The sequence below is a fragment of the Saccostrea echinata genome, unplaced genomic scaffold (genome assembly GCF_033153115.1).
Source record: "Saccostrea echinata isolate AGI-Se365-2 ecotype Australia unplaced genomic scaffold, CSIRO_AGI_Sech_v1 ptg000047l, whole genome shotgun sequence".
In the NCBI taxonomy this organism is placed as follows: Eukaryota; Metazoa; Mollusca; class Bivalvia; order Ostreida; family Ostreidae; genus Saccostrea; species Saccostrea echinata.
This window is the reverse complement of record NW_026889796.1, coordinates 6,407,913-6,435,630: the sequence shown is the minus strand read 5'-3', so window position 1 is coordinate 6,435,630 and position 27,718 is coordinate 6,407,913. Positions and strand designations below refer to the sequence as shown.

General features: G+C 37.0%; 1 protein-coding gene across 1 annotated transcript; it reads right to left on the bottom strand.

Moving 5' to 3' along the window:
- Window positions 1–84: 84 nt before the first annotated feature.
- Window positions 85–6,891, bottom strand: LOC133202927 (uncharacterized). Its single transcript, XM_061338789.1, has 5 exons — window positions 6,240–6,891; window positions 3,398–3,720; window positions 1,908–2,001; window positions 1,425–1,586; window positions 85–488 (listed from the first exon to the last, which is right to left on the bottom strand). The coding sequence occupies exons 1-5, from the start codon at window positions 6,889–6,891 to the stop codon at window positions 244–246; spliced, it is 1,476 nt and encodes a 491-aa protein (XP_061194773.1). The 3' UTR covers window positions 85–243.
- Between the last annotated feature and the right edge of the window lie 20,827 nt (window positions 6,892–27,718).

The window sequence follows — 27,718 nt, the reverse complement described above, 5'->3', positions numbered from 1 at the left end:
CATTCACCATAACAAACCTCAAAAAGTACTCTTTGAAAAAAATTAAAAAGAAGTCTATTTTCTATTTGGAAGTAGAACCCAGACGGTAAAGAAAACATAATTATTCAGAGTCATAACAAATGGTATCGGAAATGTTTGATTGTACGTCCTTAGAGTTACTTTAATATCTCCTGTTTGAGTAAGAAAATCAAAGAATGGATAAAAACACAGCGTAACACTTTGTCTTACACTCCAATTTATATATTAAGGTCTACAATGGCCGCGGACAAGAATGACGACAGAGTTGAGGACGTAGCCATATTTCCATGTCTTGCTAGAGAAAAGAGCGCATTTGGTATTGGACTGGGTGCTTTTAAACGCCAGACAGTTAGGGTCGGCTTTACAGAGAGAGTAGCATCCACCACGATCAGCTACAGTATGTGTAGATATCAGTTTAGTGTCATCTCCCTCCTTGAACATTCCGATTCCATACCAACAACCTGCAAAAAGTGAAATGTATATACATTTGTAGCTTTATATTTGTATTTCATTTAATCTTACACTGTCAGAAAGTATTGTTCGGTTCTACAGAGCGCAATGGAGTAGCATTCAATACGGTCAGATACCAGTGTGTGATGACGATATCAGATTTGAAAGACGTTCTTTTTTCAATGATGGTTTTTATAAAAGAATATAATTACTTGAACAACCCCCCACCCCACCCCCCCCCCCGCCCCAACTATCCATCGGATCTTTTTCACAATCTTCAGTACATAAAATACTTTTATGCTGACTTGAGGCTCTATACATTTAAAGAGTTCTGATTCTTTGTTGTTTTTTTTTTTTTTTCAGTTAGAGTGAAATGTCTTCCGATCTTAAATAAAATAAATTGAAATCTATTGTTGTTTCTCAATTTGGAAATTTGAATTCAAGCATTCTTATCATTTTATATGGCAACGATAGATTTATTGAACACTTAATTTGCTTGTATTTTTCCCATCTAAATAAGCAATAGTGATTTTTGTTACCAAATACTTTATCTTTGAACAATTTTCCTGACAGTAAATGGTTGGTACCCTATGTTAAAATTAAAACATATTGAACTCAATAATTACACCTTCATATGATAAAATTTTCTCAATGTCCAGAAAATATTTTCATAAGCGTATATATGGTCCTTAATGATAGCTTATTGTTATGTTCTGAATCTTTAGTGAAAGATTTTAATGATTTTTCCCTCGTAATTGATTATACCATACGTTCTAGCACGATTGGTCAGAAATGACGCAATAATTCCGGAGAAATAAAAAAAAGGTTGTTTTTTTTTAGTTGTCAGTACACGGAACACGGCACACAATGCACAGTACTAGCAACAGACAAACAGATTCGATCGATCAGAAAATTTCACAAGAGCCTTTGTATCTGATCATGATGAACTAATATATCTTGACCTTGACAAATGGTTCTAGTGACGGTAGACATTTTCCATGTGGGTCCATCTCCTTCGGGACAAATGGAACAGTTCCGCTGACCACTGAGAGGTTGGTATTCTCCCTCAGAACAAAGTGGACAGCCGCTACCATTGAAGAATGTTCCCTTAGGACAGGCTGTAAATGAAACCGACATGCACAAAACATCGTTCAAGGCCGTAACTAAAGGAAACAGCGTTTTCGAAGTTATATATCTTTACATACTTGCAAAAAAAAAAAAAAACAAACAAAAAACAAACAAACAAACATTTTTTTTAAACAAACAGTTCACAGATTTAGAAAATTTTAACCAAATTAAAGCTTTTAGTTCGTAGAGGTCACCCCCACCCCCCCAAAAAAGATCGTCCCTCCACTTTTTGTCAGCAGGTTGGCCTGTTCCTGACAATCTTTTGAGGAAGGCGTTCTAAGCTAAACCCACATTATACAACCAAGACTTACCTGTCGGATCAAATTGGCAGGATGTTTTCACAGATGACAATTCTAAACAGGTTTTACCAGCCGGACAGGTAACTGTTCTACATTTGCCAAGATCCTAGAAATATATCTTCAAAAAATCAAACTTAAGCAGAAACTAAAATTAAAATCTTTGAGAAACAGTTGGGTTGAAATTAGGGATTAAACCTTTATCGATATTCATTTTTGCGATCTACTTAAGGACTAATGGGCCCTATTCTCTTAATTTTACAATTTTTTATCCTTCCCAGCATTGATTTTCATTAAGAGTTATAGCATTAATAAATAAAATGAGGTATGAAGCGCTGCTTATTTTTTCTGAAATGATTTTTAGGTCAGACCGACATGAAGAAATTTTAGCATAGAGAATAGGAAGAGTAATAAATTATTATTACAAAATAAAATTAAAAATATGAGGTGTATATGAAAATAATATTCAGTGCCATATCTATAATTTATATTCACCGGATAGAGCGCTACATTCTGGGATGGCGGTTATGCGTGACATCGGGTGGCGGCACCGAAGCGGAGAAAAGACCAACAAGTTGAGTACATGTACATAATTTTTTCATATATACAGACTTTTTAGTTCAGAAAATTATATTTTACAGAAGGGAGCAACTACAAGGCAACCCCCAGAAGTTTAAAACGACATATAAAAGACTTTTGACGTAAAATTCTGTATCAAAATTGACCCTCAGACGACCCCGAATGTAGGGTTCTATCCGGTAATATTAGTCCATTAGCATATGAATATTTTTTCAAGGAAAAAATATGTAATACTAATAACAATTGTACATATGGTATTGATACATTAAAGCATTTTTAAAATTGTTCTTTAAAAGATATAACTTATTCAATTTGTAAGGGTTTTAAAACTGGATTTAATTTTTTTTTTGTCAAACATAATAAAACAATTTGAAAATTAAAAAGGAAATAGAAGTTAATATTTCCATTATATATCAGATCCATTCAGACAACTTTGGTAAAATACTAATAAACCATGAGTAATAGGATTTATATTGACTTGGAAAGTTATTTTTTATCAGAGGGTAGGTGCCTCTAAATGTTGATCAACCAATCACGAAATAGTCTATTTCATGGTTTTCGAAAGTAATTCAAATTGATATGTCATCATTTATGTTTGATCACATACAACATTTGAATTTTAATGGACTATAATACATGTATAAAACAGGAGACTCGAAACTAAAGACCTTGTACGCTTTTCATATTCAAATCTGCACCTCCCAATCTTTCAAATCAAAACGAAAACTGCTTTTTAAAAATGTTGAAACATACGCCAGTTTTGATGCATTATGTTATATTCTAATTTTTTTTTTTTATCAATCAAAGGAAATCAAATTCCTCAAAGCCATGCATTTCTTGTACTCATGTACTTATCAATGCAACGAATAAAAAAAAAAGAAAGCAGAAAAAGACATGTTTTTGGTCCCCATTAAGTGCCATCTTACTTCCGACCAGGTGTTTATTTCGCTGTAAGTAAATCCTTTTTTTGCCTTCAGTTTGTCCGGAACAATAGCGGAGGTGGTGTCCAGGAGATTACAAAGCAGGTGTCTCTTCTGATAAGTAAAAGCAAGACACTGACCACTGCGTCTTATGCATTGTTTTGCACAACCTTTCAAGCCAATGATTTCATACGTAGCCAGGGCTGGAACGTCCAAGATTTTATTCTGTACCAAAATTCCAACGGCATTTATTTCACAAATAAACATGAAGAATGTAAAAAAGGTTTCTGGAATTCTTGGCATTTTATGGGTTTTAAAGTTACTTGCTCCTTCAACGGAAAAAATTTAAATGAAGTATGAAACATAATAGATTCATAATTCATTAATATAGATTATCAAGATGAATAGACTAAAATCAATATCTTTAGCAGGGATGGCAGCTTGTAACCGGTTAACCGATTATTCGGTCGCAAGGATGGTAATCGGTTAGAAAATCTGTAATTATTATTATTAAAACATTATTATTATTATTATTATTATTATTAAACATTTATAGAGCGCCCTATATATTAAACTCTAAGGCGCTGTACAAGCATATTATATAAAACAATAAAATTAAAAAATTTACAGCAATCATATGTGAAATTATAAGATAAATATATAAAAATTTCAGTGTCCACACTATACATAAAATACTAAAAATAAGATAAGTAGGATAAATATTTAAAATGCAGTCACCCTAATGTAATTAAAGGATTAAATACACAGTCTATTTACAAGTCATATGCCTTTTTAAAAAGAAAAGTTTTTAGCTTTTTCTTAAAAATTTCTATTGTGTCACATTTTCTAAGATACAGAGGAAGAGAGTTCCATAAGGTAGACGCAGCTCTGTCGAATCGTCTATTCCCATATGTCACAGTCCTTGTTGACGGAACCACTAAAAGATTTGATGATTCTGAGCGTAGGCTACGCGAAGGTGTGTATGGCTCAATTAGTTCGGAAATATATGTTGGAGCTTGTCCGTGGAGTGCTTTGTATGCATAGACAAGAGTCTTAAATTGGCAACGAAACTCTACCAGCAGCCAATGAAGACTTATCAAAACAGGAGTTATATGGTCAAATTTCGACTATGACAATGTTATTATGCGCGCAGCTGTGTTTTGTACACGTTGAAGCTTGTTTGTTAGTTGTTTGTTAGTTCCGACAAGTAAAGCATTCCCGTAATCCAAACGGGATGTAACTAATGGATTAACAAGCGTTTTGCATGCATCTTCGGTGATGTAGTTTCTAATACGTCCAATGTTTCTTAGGTGGAAATAACATGATTTAGATAGTGCATTGCATTGTTTTTCCATTATTAACGACGTATCGAAATATGTCCCAAGATTTTGAACAAAGGGGGTGTTATGGATGATGTTGTTTCCAAATGAAAGACTGAAACTTTCAATTTCAATTGATCTGGTCTTAGGCGCAAATATCATGAGTTCCGTTTTTTCCTGGTTAAGTTTAAGCAAATTTGCATTCATCCAGTTTTGTATGTCACTGAGGCATGCAGTTAGACGAATGGAGATGTTATTCCAATTATCATGATGTAGATCTGAGTGTCGTCTGCATAGCAATGATAGTTCATGTTGTTTCTGTAACAAATTTCCCGATTGGTTTTGCATACGAGGGGTTATCAAAAAGTTCGTGGACTAGCGTCATAAAATTAAAACCGCTTTAGGTACATCAATGAATTTTTACACATTTAGTTAGCATCATCTTTTCTATCTACAGAATAAACCATAAATCATAATTTTTATTTTTTAATAAATTGTTAGTGTTTTTGTAAGCAAAGGTATGTCCAGGCGGCGCAACCTCTAATATGACGTTTTTTTCTACCTGAGTGTAACTGAGAAAAACTCTTTAGATATGAGTATTTGTCATCAAAAAATCTCGTTAATTCAGGCATGTGGTACGACACATTTGTTCAGTAAAATTTGCAATTTTTACCCCATTCTGTAATTTCTATGAAATTTTATCGTAAATTTTATATGGAGTGTCCAAACAATTATGGGCTTGAAAATAACGTCAAAAAGGGGGAGGGGTTTCTTTTTCAAACACTCTATAGAGTTTCGCTCCTGGAAAAACTGGTATTGACCTAAGGAATGTTTAAACTGGCTACAGAAAAATAAAATGCATCCAGAGTACTTGTTTTTAATGCCCAAAAAGATTCAGAGAGATGAAATATGCACAGTTAGTGTCGATTTGTAGTCAGGGTGTCAAAAGTCAGTCACATCGAAAAGTGACGTTGATCATGTGTGGTAGAAATTGAACTCCAACAAGCTAAGTATTCTGGCATAATCAGGTGAGGATCTTTCCCCATATAAAGATCCATTTACAAAATTATATGCATTGAAAACAGCTGCTCATGACATTATAAATTCATATAAATAAGACGGGTTTAAGTCCATACTTAACTCCAGGTAATCTCATCAAGATAATTGTATGAGGTAGAGAGAGCGGACATTAAGAAACAATGACGTTAAGCGGACGTCATGACACTAAACGGCGACAGCGCCGGGTGATCACATAAAGTCTTTTTAATTTTAGAATAATTTGGCAAATTATCAACGTATCAAGCTAAAATTTTCAACATTTCTTAAACTTCTGTTGTTTTATGTTCCGCATAAATTTTGTAAGCAAAGACTACATATTATTAATTTTATCGCGTCAGTCCACGAACTTTTTGATAACCCCTCGTACATGCAGTAAATCCTGGGCCCGAGTACCGAACCCTGGGGCACACCAATCTTGAGAGATTTTGGTTCCGATAATGTTGAACCTATCGAAACGCGTTGTGATCTACCGCTCAGATACGATTGTAGCCACTGAAGGGCCGAACCGGCTATCCCGTAGGAGTATTCTAGTCGACGGAAAAGTATATCGTGATCGATGACATCGAACGCCGCGGATAAATCAAGCATCAGTAGCACAGCACAACATCCTTTGTCAAGAGATACGTCAATGTCATGATGAACTCTAAGAAGGGCGGTCTCTGTGGAATGAACCGCGCGATATGCTGACTGAAGATTGTCATGTAGAGTGTTCGAACTGAGATTATCTTCGATTCTTTTTGTGACGACTTTCTCAATGATTTTTGAAACGTATGATAAATTTGAAACCGGCCTATAGTTCTTAAGACACTCTTTATCCAGCGACGGTTTCTTTAGAAGCGGCTTATCTATTGCTTGTTTGTAATCATCTGGAAAAACATCTTCGGCTAGTGATTGGTTAACAAGACGCATAATGATTGGTAGAACATTTTCGATGCAGGTTTTCAAGATATTCGTAGGCATTGGGTCCAATCCGCAAGACGTAGATGATGTTTTCAACACAATTTTCAAGACTTCTTCTGCAGAGGTACTTGTAAATTCAAGAAGCGGGGCTCCCATAAAGCTTTTGTCTGCCCATAGCGCATCCAAATTCTCGCTATGACTGTTATTTTGTTGTAAATGCATCGTTCGAATTCCTTGAATTTTCGCTTCAAAAAATTCGGCAAATTTATCCGACAGATTTGATTCATTGTCACAAGTCGGTAAAATGATTTCGGATTTGTTCCCGGTCAAATGGTTAGCAATGCTGAATAACTGTTTTGAATCGTTTCCGGACTCTATTATTTTGGATGAAAAGTAGTCCTTTTTACTTTGCGTAAGTAAAGCGCTATATTGAAAACACTTGTCCACGAATATTTCATTATGCACCGTCAAACGAGAAAATCTCCATGTCCGTTCTGCTTTGCGTTTTTCACGTTTTGCCTGCAGCAATTCGTTTGAATACCATTGAGTACTCGGTCGCAAAATAATGTCTTTGGTGCGAAGGGGGGCGTGTTTTTCGACAGCATTTCGAACACAATCGTTGTAAATATTCACTAGATCGTTTACCGGTGATGTATGTAATACATGCTCGGAGGGAAAATGCAGATCATTAATCGGTTAGTCGGAAAAAATAAAATATATGTAAATTTGAACGCGACTTTCTTTAAATTCGCGTTTATAAATGAAACCTCTGCATACACGTTGATAATTTAGCTTTTCGTATAGAGATCTATCTATTTAAGTTGATTGGCTGGTAATTATTGAGATCACACGGTAAATTGGTCAGTTTGTTTAGTGTAAATTGCTGTTTAAACACCACGTCCTTACCCTGACTGTCCTGTATTTCTTCAATGATATCATAATTAAATAAATCACCGTCGAGCATTGTGAAGTGGTATATGTCTATCTTTTGCTGTTATTTATCAAATTATATTATAAGACAAACATTGTAAATTAAGTGAAAGATCCGTGTTGCGTGGCGCAGTGGTTAGAGCATCTGCTCTAGAGTCGCGGAGTAAGGAGTTGATCCTTACGTCGCGGGTTCCAATCCCACCGTGGGACGTGGAGACCGGTTCTTCGGATGAGACCGTATAAACCGAGATCCCGTGTCGCAGTAGGTGCTGGCACGAAAAAGATCCCTCACTGCTCAATGGCCGTAAGTGCCGAGTATATGACAAAATTTGCAGGTAGCAGCCAATAACAGCAGCCACTAAGCCCGTAGAAGCTAGCAGCCAATAAGGAAATTCATCAAAGGACTGAGAGTACTCTGACGCAATACTGTTTAATACCTCATTTTCGACAATTTATAATTAATAATGAGATAATTAATGCAACACTTAATTATTTAATAATTCAAACACTTGGAGGCAGTTAAGCTCACCTGCATAAGGGAAATTATGAGGTTTCAAAACAAACAAACAAACAAAAAAAGAAAATGTCACCATCTTTGACCGCTTAAGAACAAACCAACATCTTAAATAGGTTGAGTACTTCCGGGAGAATCCTTTCTAAGCTCTTTTACGGGTCTAAGGAACATAATGGTGCCAAAAGGCTAACCTGAAATTTGCTTACTCCTAATATTTACATTGATATGGGTTCGAAGGTAATTAAATCTATTTTTTAGTTATTATCCTTAAAGTGTGCTTCGAATAATTACTGGCACAAGGTAAAGGATCCACAGGGCTATTATATACGGCCATAAAAATTAGGCTGAAGTGGTACCAAGTGGCGGGTTACATATTTCTAGCAGCTATTTTACCTCTTATCTTAGAAGTGTGCTTTAAATCATTACTGCATGTGGCAAGATTTCTAGGACTATCATTTCCCGCAATCGGTATGAGACTGTAGTGGCACCACCAAGTGGTGCAAACGGTGGGGAACATATTTCAAGCATTTATTTTGAAACCATCATTGACCACTAGAACAAACTAACACTAAACTGGTAAAAAGTAAAGGGCTTTAAGGAGCATCCCTTGTCAACTTTTTGACAGATTCCAATGACTAGAAAAGGCCAGTTAGGTAACCTGAACCTTGTTGTTTTTCACTTTGTCTATTGATATACTGGTTAAAGGTCAGCTGTTATACCCCTTATCTTTGAAGTGTGCTTCACATCATTACTGGGGCAAGGTAGAGGGCCCCTAGGACTATCATTTCTCGCTAACAGAATGGGGCTGTAGTGGTACCACCAAGTGGTGCCAAGGGTGGGGGACGTATTTCAAGCATTCATTTTGAAACCATCATTGGCAACTACAACGAACTAACACTAGTGAAAGGTTAAGGACCTTAGGGAAAACCACTTGCCAGGATTATGAAGGGTCCCAGGGAAAGGAAGGTGCCAGTTAGCTAACCTGAACTTTTTTGCTTTTCACTTTGTGTATTATTAAAGGGATTAAAGGTCAGCTATTATACCCCTTATCTTTGAAGTGTGCCTCAAATCATTACTGGGGAAAGGTAGAGGGTCCCTAGCACTATCATTTCCCGCTTTCAGAATGGAGCTGTAGTTGTACCACCAAGTGGTGCCAAGGGTGGGGGACGTATTTCAAGCATTTATTTTGAAACCATCTTTCGCTACTAGAACAAATTAACACTAGTGAAAGGTTAAGGACCTTAGGGAGAATCCTTTGCCAGTTTTATGAAAGTCCCGGAGAAAGGAAGGGGCCAGTTAGCTAACCTGAACCTTGTTGTTTTTCACTTTGCGTATAAATATACTGGTTAAAGGTCGGCTATTATACCCCTTGTCTTTGAAGTGTGCTTCAAATCATTACTGGGGCAAAGTAGAAGGCCCCTAGGACTATCATTTCCCGCTATCAGAACTGGGCTGTAGTGGTACCATCAAGTGGTGCCAAGGGTGGGGGGCGTATTTCAAGCATTCATTTTGAAACCATCTTTGGCAACTACAACAAACTAAAACTAGTGAAAGGTTAAGGACCTTAGGGAGAACAACTTGCCAGGTTTTTGAATGGTCCCGGGCAAGGGAAGGGGCCAGTTAGCTAACCTGAACTTTGTTGTTTTTCACTTTGTGTATAAATGTACTGGTTAAAGGTCGGCTATTATACCCCTTGTCTTTGAAGTGTGCTTCAAATCATTACTGGGGCAAGGTAGAGGGCCCCTAGGACTATCATTTCCCGCTATCAGAACTGGGCTGTAGTGGTACCATCAAGTGGTGCCAAGGGTGGGGGGCGTATTTCAAGCATTCATTTTGAAACCATCTATGGCAACTAAAACAAAGTAACACCAGTGAAAGGTTAAGGACCTTAGGGAGAACCACTTGCCATTTTTATGAAGTGTCCCGGAAAAAGGAAGGGGCCATTTAGCTAACCTGAATTTGTTGTTTTTCACTTTGTGTATTAATAAACGGGTTAAAGGTCAGCTATTATATTCTTTATCTTAGAAGTGTGCTTCAAATCATTACTGGGGCAAGGTAGAGGGCCCCGAGGACTATCATTTCCCGCTTTTAGAATGGGGCTGTAGTGGTACCACCAAGTGGTGCAAAGGGTGGGGGACGTATTTCAAGCATTCATTTTGTAACCATCTTTGGCTACTAGAACAAGGTAACACTAGTGAAAGGTGAAGGACCTTAGGAGAACCACTTGCCAGTCTTATGAAGGGTCCCGAGGAACGGAAGGGGCCAGTTAGTTAACCTGAACTTTGTTGTTTTTCACTTTGTGTTCTATTATACGGGTTAAAGGTCAACTATTATACCCCTTGTCTTTGAAGTGTGCTTCAAATCATTACTGGGGCAAGGTAGAGGGCACCTAGGACTACTAAGGAAAGGTTAAGGACCTTTGGGAGAATCCCTTGCCAGTTTTTTGAAGGGTCCCGGGGAAAGGAAGAGGCCAGTTAGCTAACCTGAACTTTGTTGTTTTTAACTTTGTGTATTAAAAAAACGGGTTAAAGGTCAGGAATTATACTCCTTATCTTTGAAGTGTGCTTCAAATCATTACTTGGTCTAGGTAGAGGGCTCCTACGACTATCATTTCCCACTTTCAGAATGGGGCTGTAGAGGTACCACCAAGTGGTGCCATGGGTGGGGGACGTATTTCAAGCTTTCATTTTGAAATCATCTTAGGCCCCTAGAACAAAGTAACACTAGTGAAAGGTTAAGGACCTTAGGGAGAACCACTTGCCAGTTTTATGAAGGGTCCCGGGGAAAGGAAGAGGCCAGTTAGCTAACCTGAACTTTGTTGTTTTTCACTTTGTGTTCTATTATACGGGTTAAAGGTCAGCTATTATACCCCTTGTCTTTGAAGTGTGCTTCAAATCATTACTGGGGCAAGGTAGAGGGCCCCTAGGACTATCATTTCCCGCTTTCAGAATGGGGCTGTAGTGGTACCACCAAGTGGTGCCATGGGTTGGGGACGTATTTTAAGCTTTCATTTTTAAATCATCGTAGACCCCTAGAAGAAACTAATACTGTTGATTGGTTGAGGATCATTGAAAAATTTTATCGGGTTCTCTCAGACTTGATGGGGGCCAGTTGAACTTTTATTTACATTGAATATTGGGACACGGATAAAGATAAGTTATTATAAGACTTTTTTTGAAAGTGGATATGCATCATACCGTTAGTAGGGCATAGTATGTGGCGTATCGGGCTATCATTTGCCGATCTCAGATTAAGACTTTGGGGGAACCACCTAGTTTTTCTTTGATTGAAAGCCCTTTTAAAGTATTTATTTTTCGGAATATTTGAACACCAGATTAAACCAACACAAGGGAAGGATAAGGGATCATAGGGAGTATTCCTTTTCAGTTCTTGGAGGGCTTTCAGACTGGACATTGCCAATATTCTGATAGAATCTTTATTTATTTCTTGTTCATTTTCAAGAAAATTTAAGATTCTTCTATTACTCCTTTATCTTTGAAGTGTGCGTAAAAGCACTTTTGTGGCAGAAGGGGGGGGGGTCTGATCATTTTCGCTTTTAAGTTAAGGTAGAGGGCCCCTAGGACTATCATTTCCCGCTATCAGAACTGGGCTGTAGTGGTACCACCAAGGGTGGGGGATGTATTTCAAGCATTTATTTTGAAACCATCTTTGGCAACTAGAAGAAAGTAACATTAGTGAAAGGTTAAGGACCTTAGGGAGAACAACTTGCCAGTTTTATGAAGGGTCCCGGGGAAAGGAAGGGGCCAGTTAGCTAACCTGAACTTTGTTGTTTTTCACTTTGTGTATAAATGTACTGGTTAAAGGTCGGCTATTATACCCAATGTCTTTGAAGTTTACTTCAAATCATTACTGGGGCAAAGTAGAGGGCCACCGGTACCAGAACACATCAACTCTGAGTAAGCCCTGATTTCCTTATGCCTTATCAGGTTTTGGAAAGGTCTGTGGCCAGTTACCTCACCCAAACTTTTGTCATATTTGCATTGCATAACCGCTGGGGAAAATGTTGGTTCCTTTCATGAATTGTTAAAAAGTCCATCAAACAATTACTGGTACATAGTAAAAGAGCAAAATCAGTATACTTAATGTTTCATTCTTCAAATATATTTCGTTAACAATAAAGACTGTGTACTATTAAATACATATATCCATGTTGATAAGATAAAAATCAATTGATCCTTACATCTATATCAATTATTGTTGTTGTTTCAATTGTGTTTTATTGAAAGAACAACCACTATTGAAATAATCATTTCAATTGTGAACGTTATTTCAAAAGTAGTTGACATCCGTTCTAGGTTTTGATTGATTGATTGATTGTATGTTGTTTTACGTCCCATTCGAGAATTTTTCACTCATATAGAGACGTCACCATATTCCGGTGAAGGGCTTCAAATTTTGACCTTTACTCGGCACTCAGGGCCATTGAGCAGTGAGGGATCTTTATCGTGCCAACGCCTGCCGTGACACGGGGCCTCGGTTTTTAAGGTCTCATCCGAAGGACCCGCAACTTTCACTTCAAAGTGCCGAGCGCATGGCGAAGGAACAGTTGCTACCCATTTTTTATCGACTTAGGTCAGTCGTGGCCGAGATTCGAACTCACGACCTCCCGATCACAGAGCGAGCGCTCTACCGACTGAGCTACCATGAACGGTTTCTAGGTTTTGAAATGCATTCTCAACCACTATTGAAATACTTATTTTATAAGTGGTTGCAACAATGCACAATTTAAGAAATGGCTGTCGGCGTAAATATTTGCGAGTATAAAAAGTCGTGAAACTCGTAAAGATTTCTTACACGCGAATAAAAGCTGATTCACGTGTTAAAGGTCGGCGTTTATCACCCTTATTTTTGAAGTGTGCAAAAACCGATTACTAGAGCAGAGTAAGAGAACAATATGGTTATAATTTGCCACTCACAGATTTTGTTTTTAGGGAATCACAAGAGGTGCCCAAGATCTTGGACAAATTTGAAGCAATTATTATCATCATATTTTTTTGTAAATTCTGGGCAAAAGAAGAATGTAGACATGAATGAAATGGAACTTTAAGAAATATCCCTGATAAATTTTGAGAGGATTCTGAATTGCGATGGACCTGACAGGATAAGTTAGCTGACATCAACATTGTCATTTTCACATTGCATAGTAAGATTGTAATAGGAGTCCTTTCGTATATTGAAATGTACTGTAAACATTTACTTAAGTAGGTAAGAGTTTAAACGGCTATTATTCTCAAATTTCAAACCAGCAATTGGTACCAAAGAGATAAATGTGCCCATGAACTCTAGTTTTACTTCATAGAACCACTAAAGCCACTATCCTATCCAATCTGATCTCTTACCCAGTATGCTTTTGTAAAGGAGGCAGTAGTCTTTCTTTAACTTCATCTCACAATGCAATGTAAAAAGAAGTTTGGTTTAGTCTACTGGTCCCTCTTAGGACCAGAGTGCCGGAGATCCCTCAAAAAGTTGACAAGATATACTCAATAAGAATACCTACCCATGATCGGGAAATAACGGAAAAATCCGTCAACAATTAACAAGAAACACACTAGAGGTATGATAAAATATATAGAGAAACAAAGAGTTAATTTCTGTTGTAAAACGTTATATTTTGTATGTTGTTAAACTATTCCCTTGCGTCTATTTGGTCCCTCCCTTCGACAAGAACCAAATCTCATGGCACTTTGGAAAAGTTTGCCAACATATACATATCCTATGTATGCAAAATTTTGGGAACAGCTTTATATTGAGTATTTTGTTAGGCAAGTATTCCATCCCCCACCCTCTTCCCCCAGCAGCCTTTATTTTTAGCTCATCTGATCTGACGGCTCAAATAAGCTTTTAATTCTGATTAAAATCTCTGTCATTGTTGTTGTCTTTGGCGTAAAATTTTTAAAATATTATCTTCTCAAGAACTGCTGGAACAGTTTAAACAAAATTGCCTAAAAGTTTCCTTGGGTAAAGGGGATTTAAGTTTGTTCAAATAAGGGTAAAGCTCATTTTAAGGAGATGTAAGATGACTGAAAATTTCAAAAGTCTTATTCTCAAGAACCACTGAGTTTAATTTATTTGAAAGCTTTATTACATAGTGTAGATTTATTTTGTCCACACATGACCCCCCAGGGATAGAATGGGGCCAAAAGAGGCAATTAAAGTTTTACATGGGAACGTATAAGAAAAAAAAAACTTTTCAAGACCCACTTGGCAAGAGCAATGGAAACTTATTGTGATAGCTTCATTACATAATGTGGAATCAAAATTGTTCTTACAAAAGCACTACTCCTACTACCGTTTTATCTAAGTTGATTGAGACTGTACAAGTAGATTATACTAAGATACATAATTCTGTTTATCTTCTTTAAAGAGATTTACTTGAACAGTGTTGTCATGGTTAGTAAGATAGATACAGTCAAACCTCATTACCTCAAACTTATTGGGACCACTATTAAAGTTTGAGATATCCGATGATTCGAGATAACCTTGAATTTATACATGTTATAGGTGGATTCATGAACCATAGGAACCCCTATTTGACCCCCAGTGTGAAAATGAAAATTCCGAAACATTATTGCACATCTACAGGACACCACCCACCATCTTTCATAAGATGATTAGTCTACTGTGTAAAATGTAAAAGGGGTTCTGGGAAGCAGGGTTGTTTTTTTTTTTTTTTGCATAAAAACGTCATTTTTCGACCCCATATGACCCTAAGTGTGAAAATGAAAATTCCAAAACCTTATTGCGCATCTACGGGACACCATCAACCATCTTCTATTAGATGATTAGGCTACTGTGTAAAACGTAAAAGGAGTTCTAGGAACCAGGAGATTTTTGCATATTTGACCTCCATTTGACCCAAGGGTGAAAATGAAAGTTCAGAAACCTTACTGCTCATATAAAGGACACCACCAATCATGTTTCAAAAGATGATTAGGATACTATGTTAAATGTAAGAAGAGTTCTGGGAACGAGGTTTTTGTAGAATGAAATATGAAGATAACGAACAGTATTCAAGCTCAAAAGTCCAATGAAACGATACAAATTTGAAGCAGAGCAAGCAAGGACCTCAAAAATAAAAGGTGGGATCAGGCGCCATGGAGGTGTAAGCATCCCCTGCCGACCGGTCACAGCCATCGTGTGCTCCTTGTCATGATCGGGAAACAAAAACAGAACAAATCCGTAGACAGTTCAGTGTATAAATAATGGCTTCACAATTAGTATGAGAAACGTCAGTCGGAATTGACTCAATGATAGGTTGTATGTCCTGACAAGGTCATTGTACCGACCGAAAAACTTGCCAAAACATAAAAAGGACTTCAAACGAGACTGTTGATATCTTTGTTTCGTCAACTTATTTGTCAATAGCTTGCCTCATTTAGAAATTGTTCATACGTAGGGCATGCTCTTGCGTATCGAATCAATTGAGAGACATAAACCCCATATGGAGGTGATAAGGGTAAAATTGAAAATTTCAAAGCCTTATTGCAAGCCTACAGGACACCGCCAATCATGTTCCAAAAGACTGATTGGTTTTTGCTTAAAATATAAGAGGAGTTTGAGGAAGAAGAAAATGTGACAGACGGGCGGACGGAATAGGGTAACAACATTATAAGAAAACTTTACAGGGCCTGGATATGGAATATCTGAAACGTAATCCTCCATCGTGTTCATGTTCTTCTTCACCCTATTACTATAGTCCTGCTGGACACGTTATTACTGGTGACGTAAATATAGTTAATAATGAGGACCTCAGATCATTAATTTTAAAAGGTCCTAAATATAGGGAACCCCGATCCTTCAACTGGCGTCGGAATTTCATAAATATTACGGATTCTGTAGAGAATTACGCCAGGCGATGGGCCAGATATGAAAAAGAAACCTTGACATTTTGTCAGAATGAATTAAATGTATCAGATGTATGTTAAAATCGCACATTAAAAGATTGAGGGGCAATGAGAACCATCTATCCTTCTGTATTCAATAATCTAGAAGTGAAAAAAGAATTAGATAGATTACGTGATCAGTACGTACTGGTCCCTGCTGACAAAGCAGGTAACAACATTGTCTTTGTTTGTAAGGCTCATTATATTAAATGTATTTTAGAGGAACTTGGATTTAATTCTACAAGTGGTTATCCAACTTATAATCAAAGTTCCCTTTCTAAAGAAGAAATTCTTCAAAATCATATGTCAGTTTTGAATATTTTTAATATTCCAAACAACCAAAATGAATTTGAATTACCATATCTATATTGGATTCCGAAACTCCATAAAAATCCTTAAAACAAAGATACATAGAGGGTTCCAGTAAATGTTCAACCAAGCCTCTATCTTTACTCCTCACTAAGATATTAACAGTGGTGAAGGAGAAACTTCAAGAGTACTGTGCAACAATATATTCGAGAAGTGGTGTAAATTAGATATGGATACTTAAAAATTCCAAGGAACTTTTGGAAAATTTGAAATCACAAGATTTTACCAAAATCAACAGCTTAAAAACTTACGACTTTTCAACTTTATACAGAACCATTCCCCACGATAAATTAGAGTCCAGGCTTTTTGATATCATTGACAGCTGCTTTTTCAATAAAAATGGAACTCGTGAATTTACTTACCCTGTCATTGATCATTTGCAAAATTATGCTAATAAGAACATTCTGATTGTACACACAAGTACTCTGAAGTTGACATTAAAAAGATGCTTGAGTTTCTGATTGACAATATCTATGTGGTTTTTGGAGACCAGGTCCTCCAACAATCTATTGGAATTCCAAAATCTTATACGTGCTACAATGCGCAACGATTCCTTCAATGTACCTTCGTAATTTTTCTCCAAGATGTTTTCAAGTAACGATAATCATTCTGTTATTGAAAAAAACAGTGGTGGGTACCTGATCCCACCTCTAAATTTTTAGGTCCGTGTTTGCTCTGCTCCAAATTTGTATCGTTTCATTGGACGTTCGAGATTGAGTACTGTTCGTTTTCTTCGTATTTCATCCTAGGAAATAGATGTTGAGTTCTGGTTGTAGAAAATCTAACGAAGATTGAGACACCTTTTTTTTTTATCTATCAATAAGAACCTAGATCTCTAGATAAGGGAAAATTTTAGTACTGTAAGATTTGACCTCAAAGCAGTCATAATAATTATTCCAATCATTAACTCAGAAAGAGTAAAGGGTTAGACTAAAGACTAAGCAGAGATTTGTGCAGGTGGCAGCAAACTCTGTCTAAGTCAGACCAAATATTGCAGGTCAAAATTAGAATATATGAACTCTGAATTAGAGTATATGAGCTCAGCATTAGAGAATATGAAATCTGCATTAGAGAATATGTACTCAACTCGGCAACTCATCACGTTACTTTACAAAGAAGTATTTTGCTGTATCGGCAAAGAGCCTCCAAACGGCTGCAGGTGTTACTGTATGTGGCCATACGGCCGCATATATACCTTCACCAGGGACTCAATACTCCTCATATGTGAATATCCTCTTCATTATGTATGCAAATTTTAAGACAACTTATTTAATATTTTATCAGAGGTGAAGAATTCAAATTAATTTTGTCTCAGTTTTTCCTAGTTTGTAATTGCTCACATGAACTGAATGAACTAAGAAGGTTATTGTAAAGACAATGTAATTTTATCATATCATTATATGGGAGAATTGGCTAAATATTGGATTAGAGACTGGGATATAATAGTACAATCATGAATGGAAAATTTGTACTCGTACTGACAAAACAGTCATTTCTTTTTCCTGCAACCCCATGAAACAGTAGCAGAAAAAAAAAACTTGTAGAAGGATTCCTTTATTTTTCTTTCTAAAACTGTACCCAAAAGATTTAGAAATATAATATTTTAGCTAAGAATGTTTATCTAATATTCAAAGAAATATGAAATTTTTATATAGACAATTGTAAAACTGTTTGTGAAGAATTTATTATCGCTAGAACACATATTGAACACGAAGTTTTCACTGAAATCCAGCCTTGTGCTATATTAAAAATTTAAAAGGAAAGAAAGCATCAGATGATATTCGTTTTTTTTTTCTCTGAATGCATTGGATTTCCTATTAGGTGATCACAGTGTAAATCGATATTAAGTATATGAAATTAAAATGACTCTTAATCTCAAAAAAAAAAAGAAAAAAAAAATCCCGGAATACTAGTTATCCCTGACATATTGAATATAAATCATGTTTTCCAATTATCAGGATTTCCGTTGATTAAGGAAGAGTCTGTAAATATCAAAGTCATGCGTTTCCTTTAATTTTCTCCCATGGTACGTTACATTATTCATAATGCATTTCTATTACAAAGATTGACCCACCAGGTATCTACACTGCAGCCGATATCAAACTAAGAATATAAGCATACGTTACACCAATGATTTTTTTAAAGGAGTCTTATTATCTCAGTCGAACTATTTAAACATACATGAGAGTTTGGTTTCAACTTTTTCGCGTTTCAAAAAAATGAAATCTTTGGATATTTGAAAACTAAAGTAGGAAAACATTCATCTAATTTCCATTATATGTATTTCATTTGGGTAACCGATTATGTCAGTTTCCATCCCACGTGAAGTTAATTTGAGCTTTTCTGACTAAAAACATACACGTGTTAACTAGAATCAGGCAATTGCCCAATAAATAGTAATTCCTTTCTATAAATATTGATAGGCATATAAATTTTGCCCCAAAATTGTTATAGCAGAAGTTTCTGAATAAATACAAAAGTGGATGGTATAAATTTAAATATTCACTACCAACATTATCAAAAATGCAAGTTACGAATATTAGATTTTTTCTCTCTTCCTCTCTTATTAATTTGCTGATATATATATATATATATATATATATATATATATATATATATATATATATATATATATATATATATATATATATATATAAAATTGACAATATCTATATGGTTTGGAGACCAGGTCTTCCAACCAACAATCTATTGGAATTCCCATGGGTACCAATTGCTCCCCGTTATTAGCAGACCTATTTTGTATTCATATGAAGCAGAATTTGTTGTTCAAAATCTTTTACGTGAAAAGAAGAAAACACTTGCTGTGGCCTTCAACTCGACATTTAGATATATCGACGACGTATTGTCAATTAACAATGGTTATTTCCATTCTTATGTCGATACGATATATCCCGATGAGCTAAAAGATACTACAGAGTCTGACACATCTGTTTTTTATTTGGATATTTTACTTGAAAAAGACGTTAATGGTAATCTAACAACTAAGCTTTATGATAAACGTGATGACTTTTCAATCATCAGCTTCCCTTACTTATGCAGCAATATACCTTCATCTCCTGCGTACGGGTTTATATCTCTCAGTTGATTCGATACGCAAGAGCATGATCTACGTATGTACAATTTCTAAAACGAGGTAAATTATTGACAAACAAGTTGAGGAAACAAGAATATCAGCACTCTCGTTTAAAGTCATCATTTCGTAAAGTTCTATTGTCGATACAATGACCTTGTCAGCAAATACAATTTATCATTGAGTCAAATACTGACTGACGTTTCTCATACTAATTGTAAGGCCAATATTTACAGAGTGAATTGTCGTCGGATTTTCCCCTTATTTCCCGATCATGACAAGGAGCACACGGCGGGTGTGACCGGTCGGCAGGGGATGCTTACTCCTCCATGGCACCTGATCCCACCTCTAATGTTTTGGAGGTCCGTGTTTGCTCTGCTTCTATTTTGTAATGTTCAATGGACTTTTGAGCTTGAATACTGTTTCGTTATCTTCATACAATTCATTTAGGAAGTGTGAGTATAAAAATGAATTTCATTTAGTAGTTGAATGTTTCCTAGTGCACAGTCTCATAAATCCAATATGGATGGGCAAAATATAGAGATTTTTAATGTCATGATATTTGATCAAATTCGCTGTGCAAATGCTTCAATATTTTGTGTGACTACCAAGCGCTAATACAACAGCATGACAATGCCTCAGAGAACTACGAATAAGAGTTCTAATCATTTGCAATGGGATCTTGCTCAGTTCTTCACAGGGAGCATTTTCCAATTCCTGTACATTTGTTGGAGGCACATCAGTCGTACACATCGCAGAAGGACATCCCAAGTCTGTTCTACTGGGTTTAAGTCTGGCAAACATAAAGGTCATTGCATTCGTTCAATTGTTTCATTAGAAATATATTGTTCAACAACTCGAGCCCTGTGTGGTATTGCGTTATTATCCATGAGATCAAAATCTTGACCAATAGCAGCTGTAAAAGGACAAACAATATTGTGAAAAATCTCATCCTGTATATAAGACAAGTTAAAGGACCATTCCGAATGAAATACTGTTCTGTAATCTATCGGAACATAACCCACTCCAAACAATGACAGAACCGCCACCAAAGCGGTTATGCTTAGCAACACAATAGTTATGGTACTGTTAATTCTTTTGGCGCCGCTCACAGAGACGACCATCATGGAAGTCCACACAAAACTTGGATTCATCTGTGAACAGAATCGGTCTCATAATTGCCAATGTTCATGGTTACTGCTAAACTCAAGACAAGCATTGCGATGTATTACAGTCAAACGTTGATAGATATGCTGGCTTGTAAACATGCAAATTTGCTGCAGGTATCCTATTTCTTAACGTCTGAGTGGGTTTTTGCAACCCATGATCATTCCTATACTTCCTATTCAAGATTTCGGCAGACATGAACCGATGCGTTTTGCCAAGAGCAAATTTCACGCTGCTGACGGGCTGTCGTACTTTTTGGCCTGTCATTACAGTCTTTGTTGCAACCCCCCCCCCCCCCTGTGTTTTACCTCCTTGATACGCTTTGACTGACGTTGAACTGTCGAACCAGTTGACGTTGAGCATACCCAATTGCAACATGCCTATGGCACAACCGTTGTGCTGTACATCCATATGTCGCCTCTGCGGCATGTTGTCATTAATTAAGGTCAGCAGTTGTCAAAGTTCAAAGTCTTTTGTAATTTCTGAAAATTATAGTCTTACACCAAATTTCTTTACCTTGACCTTTGACAGCTGTTTCTCATTTTGGGAGGGGGATATTGTAAATGTACACGTGGTTTTGGTTACTCGGTAATCAAACGTGTGCAAATAAAAAGCAGAATGTACGTCAGCCAAATAAATATTATTCTTACAAACAAAACTCTTGTATTAAAAAATAAATGTGGACTTAATTCTATGACCCTTTACTTTTTTGTTGAGTATACATTTGAAAATTGTTTTATTTTTATTGATCTATCAATTACAGTATTTACAGTGATTAATTATCATAACTGAATAAACAAAAGAAAATAATTTCTCTCAGTTTACTCATAAGATCAATGGTACCCTGCTCAGAACCAGAACACTTGATCCATTGGACCAGTTTCAGAATTTTGGAAAGTTCACCCTTCCTTATTTCTTTTAATAACCATGCACTTAGTTTGTCTGCTTAATACACAGGAATAGAGAAGAAGATTTTCAAAGAATTGAGGCAATTTCAGTAAACATGTATGACCAGTAAAGCCCCACCCTAACAATATATCCATAACCAAGAGGCCTTAATTCAAAATTTTGGAAAAGGCACGCTTGCTTATCATTTCTGTGCATTTAGTTTGTCTCCTAAATATATAGCTGAGAGAAGAAGACTTTAAAGAATATTGCTTTACCTATATGATCTATAAAGCCCAACTATTACATCAAAACTCCAAATCTAAGGACCATGAATTTCACAGTTTGCTTTTGAGGTATCATTGCTTATTGGAATTCATAAAGTAAGCAAGCATTTAACGAAAAAATTGATTATATAAGGATATAAAGAATCTCGTTTATACACAATATTTTGAAAATTCTATGGTTGAAACAATGGCTATGATTGCAACTACAATCTCTCGTTAAGTCAATTACTTTTACACTGAATTGTCTACTGAATTCTTCAGTTTCCCGATAATGACGAAGAGCAAACACCGGATGCGACCGGACGACAGGGGATGCTCAGTCATCCAAGGCATCTGGTCCCTCCTCTGTTTTCAGAGGTCTTGTGGCTCTGCTAACGATTTTGTATTGTTTGCTTTGACTGTTCGTAATTCTCATATTTTATAAATGCTTAAAGTCTGACTGCTTGATGTCTAGGAGTAAAAAAAAAAGACTTTTAAAAGTTACATTAAAGTTGATAGTTTGAACCCCACCCCTCAGGTTCCAACAAATTTGATGTCGATATCGACAATATAATGTCGATATCGTAATGCTATCGATCCTGATCGTTACTATGGAATTGGAAATACTGGATAAATGATAAACTTAGTTTTATTTCGATACCGTTGATATCGACAATATCATCGATATCGATACAGATCTGTACAATTTATTTCCAAATTGAGGAATAACACATTTGTAGAAGAACGCAAGTATGATGTCGATGTGTATTCATTATTTGGCATAAATATCTAAATAAATAAGGATGACAAATAAAGGGCAAGGGGTTTTTTTCAGGAGGTTAGGGATAGGGTAAGGTTTTTGGGTAAGGGTGAGCATTGGTAAAAATATTATGGCTTGCGGAATCATAATTCGATATCGGTACGATTTCGACATTAGGGCAAACTTAATAATCAGAAATGTTCATAAATGTTGCATAAAGAAATACAGCCACAAGAATGATGTCGAAAATTATTTGATATCCATACGATATCGTCGATATCGACAATATAGATAGCAAGTACAATCCCCCTAAATTTAAAGTATTTAAACAAAGACATACATACATAATGGCAAGGACAGCAGTTTGAAATGCTTGAGCAAACATGATTCGACATCGAAATGATATCGATGATATCGACACTACAGGAGAAACCTCAGAAAATGAGAGCATTCAGGAAACATAACATTGAGGGAGGTAACCAAAATCCATTGAACAATCATGATTCAATATCAATGCGATATCATGGATATGTACAGTAAGAAAAGCTTTGTAAATAGTGAGTATTGTAACATACGAACAAGAAAAAAGAAATATTTTAGCAAACTATGAAAAATTAATCTGTCGATATCGTAACTACATCTTGTCTTGGACATAACTCGGCTCCAAAGAGCCAGGAACATGAAATTCACAACTTTCTTTTCCCATTTTACTCACAGATGCTATATACCAAAATTGATTAAAATTGATATAAGTCACACAGAAAAAGCTGAATATGTTTAAATATAACACACGACGGACGACAAATGACAGCAGACAAAAACATATAGCAATAAGTCACCTGAGTAAATGAACAACCTCATCTCCCAATGTAATGTTAAAATGTGACGATGTTCGGATGAGATAATTGCCTCAAAGACTCTCTTAAAACATAACAAGGGACACTTTCTATGATCCCTTACCCCTGTCTAGTGTTGGTTTGTTACATTATTCAAAGATGGTTGAGAAAAAATGCTGAAACAACCCACTTGGTGGAACCCCTACAGTTCCAACTTAAAAGCGAAAATGATCAGACCCCCCCCCCCCTTCTGCCACAAAAGTGCTTTTACGCACACTTCAAAGATAAAGGAGTAATAGAAGAATCTTAAATTTTCTTGAAAATGAACAAGAAATAAATAAAGATTCTATCAGAATATTGGCAATGTCCAGTCTTAAAGCCCTCCAAGAACTGAAAAGGAATACTCCCTATGATCCCTTATCCTTCCCTTGTGTTGGTTTAATCTGGTGTTCAAATATTCCGAAAAATAAATACTTCAAAAGGGCTTTCAATCAAAGAAAAACTAGGTGGTTCCCCCAAAGTCTTAATCTGAGATCGGCAAATGATAGCCCGATACGCCACATACTGTGCCCTACTAACGTTATGATGCATATCCACTTTCAAAAAAAGTCTTATAATAACTTATCTTTATCCGTGTCCCAATATTCAATGTAAATAAAAGTTCAACTGGCCCCCATCAAGTCTGAGAGAACCCGATAAAATTTTTCAATGATCCTCAACCAATCAACAGTATTAGTTTCTTCTAGGGGTCTACGATGATTTAAAAATGAAAGCTTAAAATACGTCCCCCACCCTTGGCACCACTTGGTGGTACAACTACAGCCCCATTCTGAAAGCGGGAAATGATAGTCCTAGGGGCCCTCTACCTTGCCCCAGTAATGATTTGAAGCACACTTCAAAGACAAGGGGTATAATAGCTGACCTTTAACCCGTATAATAGAACACAAAGTGAAAAACAACAAAGTTCAGGTTAGCTAACTGGCCTCTTCCTTTCCCCGGGACCCTTCATAAAACTGGCAAGTGGTTCTCCCTAAGGTCCTTAACCTTTCACTAGTGTTACTTTGTTCTAGGGGCCTAAGATGATTTCAAAATGAAAGCTTGAAATACGTCCCCCACCCATGGCACCACTTGGTGGTACCTCTACAGCCCCATTTTGAAAGTGGGAAATGATAGTCGTAGAGGCCCTCTACCTAGACCAAGTAATGATTTGAAGCACACTTCAAAGATAAGGGGTATAATTCCTGACCTTTAACCCGTTTTTTTAATGCACAAAGTTAAAAACAACAAAGTTCAGGTTAGCTAACTGGCCTCTTCCTTTCCCCGGGACCCTTCAAAAAACTGGCAAGGGATTCTCCCAAAGGTCCTTAACCTTTCCTTAGTAGTCCTAGGTGCCCTCTACCTTGCCCCAGTAATGATTTGAAGCACACTTCAAAGACAAGGGGTATAATAGCTGACCTTTAACCCGTATAAAGAACACAAAGTGAAAAACAACAAAGTTCAGGTTAGCTAACTGGCCCCTTCCGTTCCTCGGGACCCTTCATAAGACTGGCAAGTGGTTCTCCTAAGGTCCTTCACCTTTCACTAGTGTTACCTTGTTCTAGTAGCCAAAGATGGTTACAAAATGAATGCTTGAAGTACGTCCCCCACCCTTTGCACCACTTGGTGGTACCACTACAGCCCCATTCTAAAAGCGGGAAATGATAGTCCTCGGGGCCCTCTACCTTGCCCAAGTAATGATTTGAAGCACACTTCTAAGATAAAGAATATAATAGCTGACCTTTAACCCGTTTATTAATACACAAAGTGAAAAACAACAAATTCGGGTTAGCTAAATGGCCCCTTCCTTTTTCCGGGACACTTCATAAAAATGGCAAGTTGTTCTCCCTTAGGTCCTTAACCTTTCACTGGTGTTACTTTGTTTTAGTTGCCATAGATGGTTTCAAAATGAATGCTTGAAATACGTCCCCAACCCATGGCACCACTTGGTAGTACCACTACAGCCCCATTCTGAAAGCGGGAAATGATAGTCCTCGGGGCCCTCAACCTTGCCCAAGTAATGATTTGAAGAAACTTCAGAGACAAGGGATATAATAGCTTACCTTTAACGCGTTTATTAAAACACAAAGTGAAAAACAACAAAGTTCAGGTTAACTAACTGGCCCCTTCCTTTCCCCGGGCCCCTTCAAAAAACTGAAAAAGGATTCTCCTTAAGGTCCTTGACATTTCACTAGTGTTAGTTTGTTCTAGTAGCCAAAGTTGGTTTCAAAATGAATGCTTGAAATACGCCCCCCACCCTTGGCACCACTTGGTGGTACCACTACAGCCTCATTCTGAAAGGGGAAATGATAGTCCTGAAGGTCCTCTACCTTGCCCAAGTAATGATTCGAAGCACACTTCAAAGATAAGGGGTATAATAGCTGACCTTTAACCCGTTTATTAATACACAAAGTGAAAAACAACAAATTTCAGGTTAGCTAACTGGCCCTTTTCCTTCCCTGGGACCCTTCATAAAACTGGCAAGGGATTCTCCTTAAGGTCCTTTACCTTTCACTAGCGTTAGTTTATTCTAGTAGCCAAAGATGGTTTCAAAATGAATGCTTGAAATACGCCCCCCGCCCTTGGCACCAATTGGTGGTACCACTACAGCCCCATTCTGAAAGCGGGAAATGATTGTCCTAGGGGCCCTCTCCCTTGCCCCAGTAATGATTTGAAGCACACTTCAACGATAAGGGGTTTAATAGCTGACCTTTAACCTGTATATTAAAACGCAAAGTTAAAAACAACAAAGTTCAGGTTAGCTTAGTGGCCCTATTTCTTCCCCGGAACCCTTAAAAAGCCTGGCAAGTGGTTCTCCCTTAGGTCCTTAACCTTTCACTAGTGTTACTTTGTTCTAGTAGCCAACGATGGTTTCAAAATGAATGCTTGAAATACGCCCCCCGCCCTTGGCACCACTTGGTGGTACCACTACACCCCCATTGGTCTTTAACCTTTCACTAGTGTTAGTTTGTTCTTGTAGCCAAAGATGGTTTCAAAATGAATACTTGAAATACGCCCCCCACCCTTGGCACCACTTGGTGGTATCTCTACAGCCCAATTCTGAAAGCGGGAAATGATAGTCCTCGGGGCCCTCTACCTTGCCCAAGTAATGATTTGAAGCACACTTTAAAGACAAGGGATGTAATAGCTGACCTTTAACCCGTTTATTAAAACACAAAGTGAAAAACAACAAAGTTCAGGTTAGCTAACTGGCCCCTTTCTTTCCTCCGGACCCTTCATAAAGCTGGCAAGTGATTCTCCCTAAGTCCTTAAACTTTTACAAGTGTTAGTTTGTTTTAGGAGCCAAAGGTGGTTCCAAAATAAATGATTGAAATACGTCCCCCACCCTTTGCACCACTTGGTGGTACCACTACAGCCCCATTCTGATAGCGGGATATGATAGTCCTAGGGGCCCTCAACCTTGCCCTAGTAATGATTTGAAGCACACTTCAAAGATAAGGGGTATAATAGTTGACCTTTAACAAGTATATCAATAGACAATGTGAAAAACAACAAAGTTCAGGTTACCTACCTGGCCCCTTTGTTTCCTTGGATCCTTCATAAAGCTGATAAGTGATTCTCCCTAAGGTCCTTAACCTCTCACCAGTGTTAGTTTCTTCCAGTAGCCAAAGGGGGTTTCAAAATTAATGCTTTAAATACGTCTCCCACCCTTGGCACCCTTTTGTGGTACCACTATAGCCTCATTCTGATAGCGGGAAATGATAGTCCTAGGGGCCCTCTGCCTTGCCCTAGTAATGATTTGAAGCACACTTCTAAGATAAGAGGTTTAAAAGCTGCTTGAAATATTTTACCTGCCCTTGGCACCACTTGGTGGTACCACTTCAGCCTTATTTTTATGGCCATATATATAATAGCCTTACCTTGTACCAGTATTTTTTCGAAGCACATTTAAATAATAATAGTTTAAAGTAGATTGAATTACCTTCAAACCCTTTATCAATCTACAATATCAGAAGTATGCAAATTTCAGGTAAACTTATAGGCCCCGTCATGCTCCTGAGACCCGTCAAAGGGCTTAAAAGGGATTCTTCCTATAGCACTTAACCTATTTCCAACGTCGGTTTGTTCTTAAGCGGTCAAAGATGATGACATTTTCTTTTGTTTGTTTTCTTGTTTTGAAACCGCATAATTTTTCTTATGCAGGTGAGCTTAACTGCCTCCGCGTGTTTGACTTATTAAGTAATTAAGTGTTGCGTTAATTATCTAATTATTAATTATTAATTATAAACAGTATTGCGTCAGAGTACTCTCAGTCCTTTGATGAATTTCC

Excerpts from the sequence above, each read along its gene's own strand:
- LOC133202927 (XM_061338789.1), bottom strand. The coding sequence starts at position 6,891 with ATGCATTTACAACAAAATAACAGTCATAGCGAGAATTTGGATGCGCTA. Across the intron at positions 3,721-6,239 it reads GCTACAATCGTATCTGAGCG|GAGCAAGTAACTTTAAAACC; the intron begins GTAGATCACAAC and ends TTTCCGTTGAAG. Across the intron at positions 1,587-1,907 it reads CTGCCAATTTGATCCGACAG|CCTGTCCTAAGGGAACATTC; the intron begins GTAAGTCTTGGT and ends TTTCATTTACAG.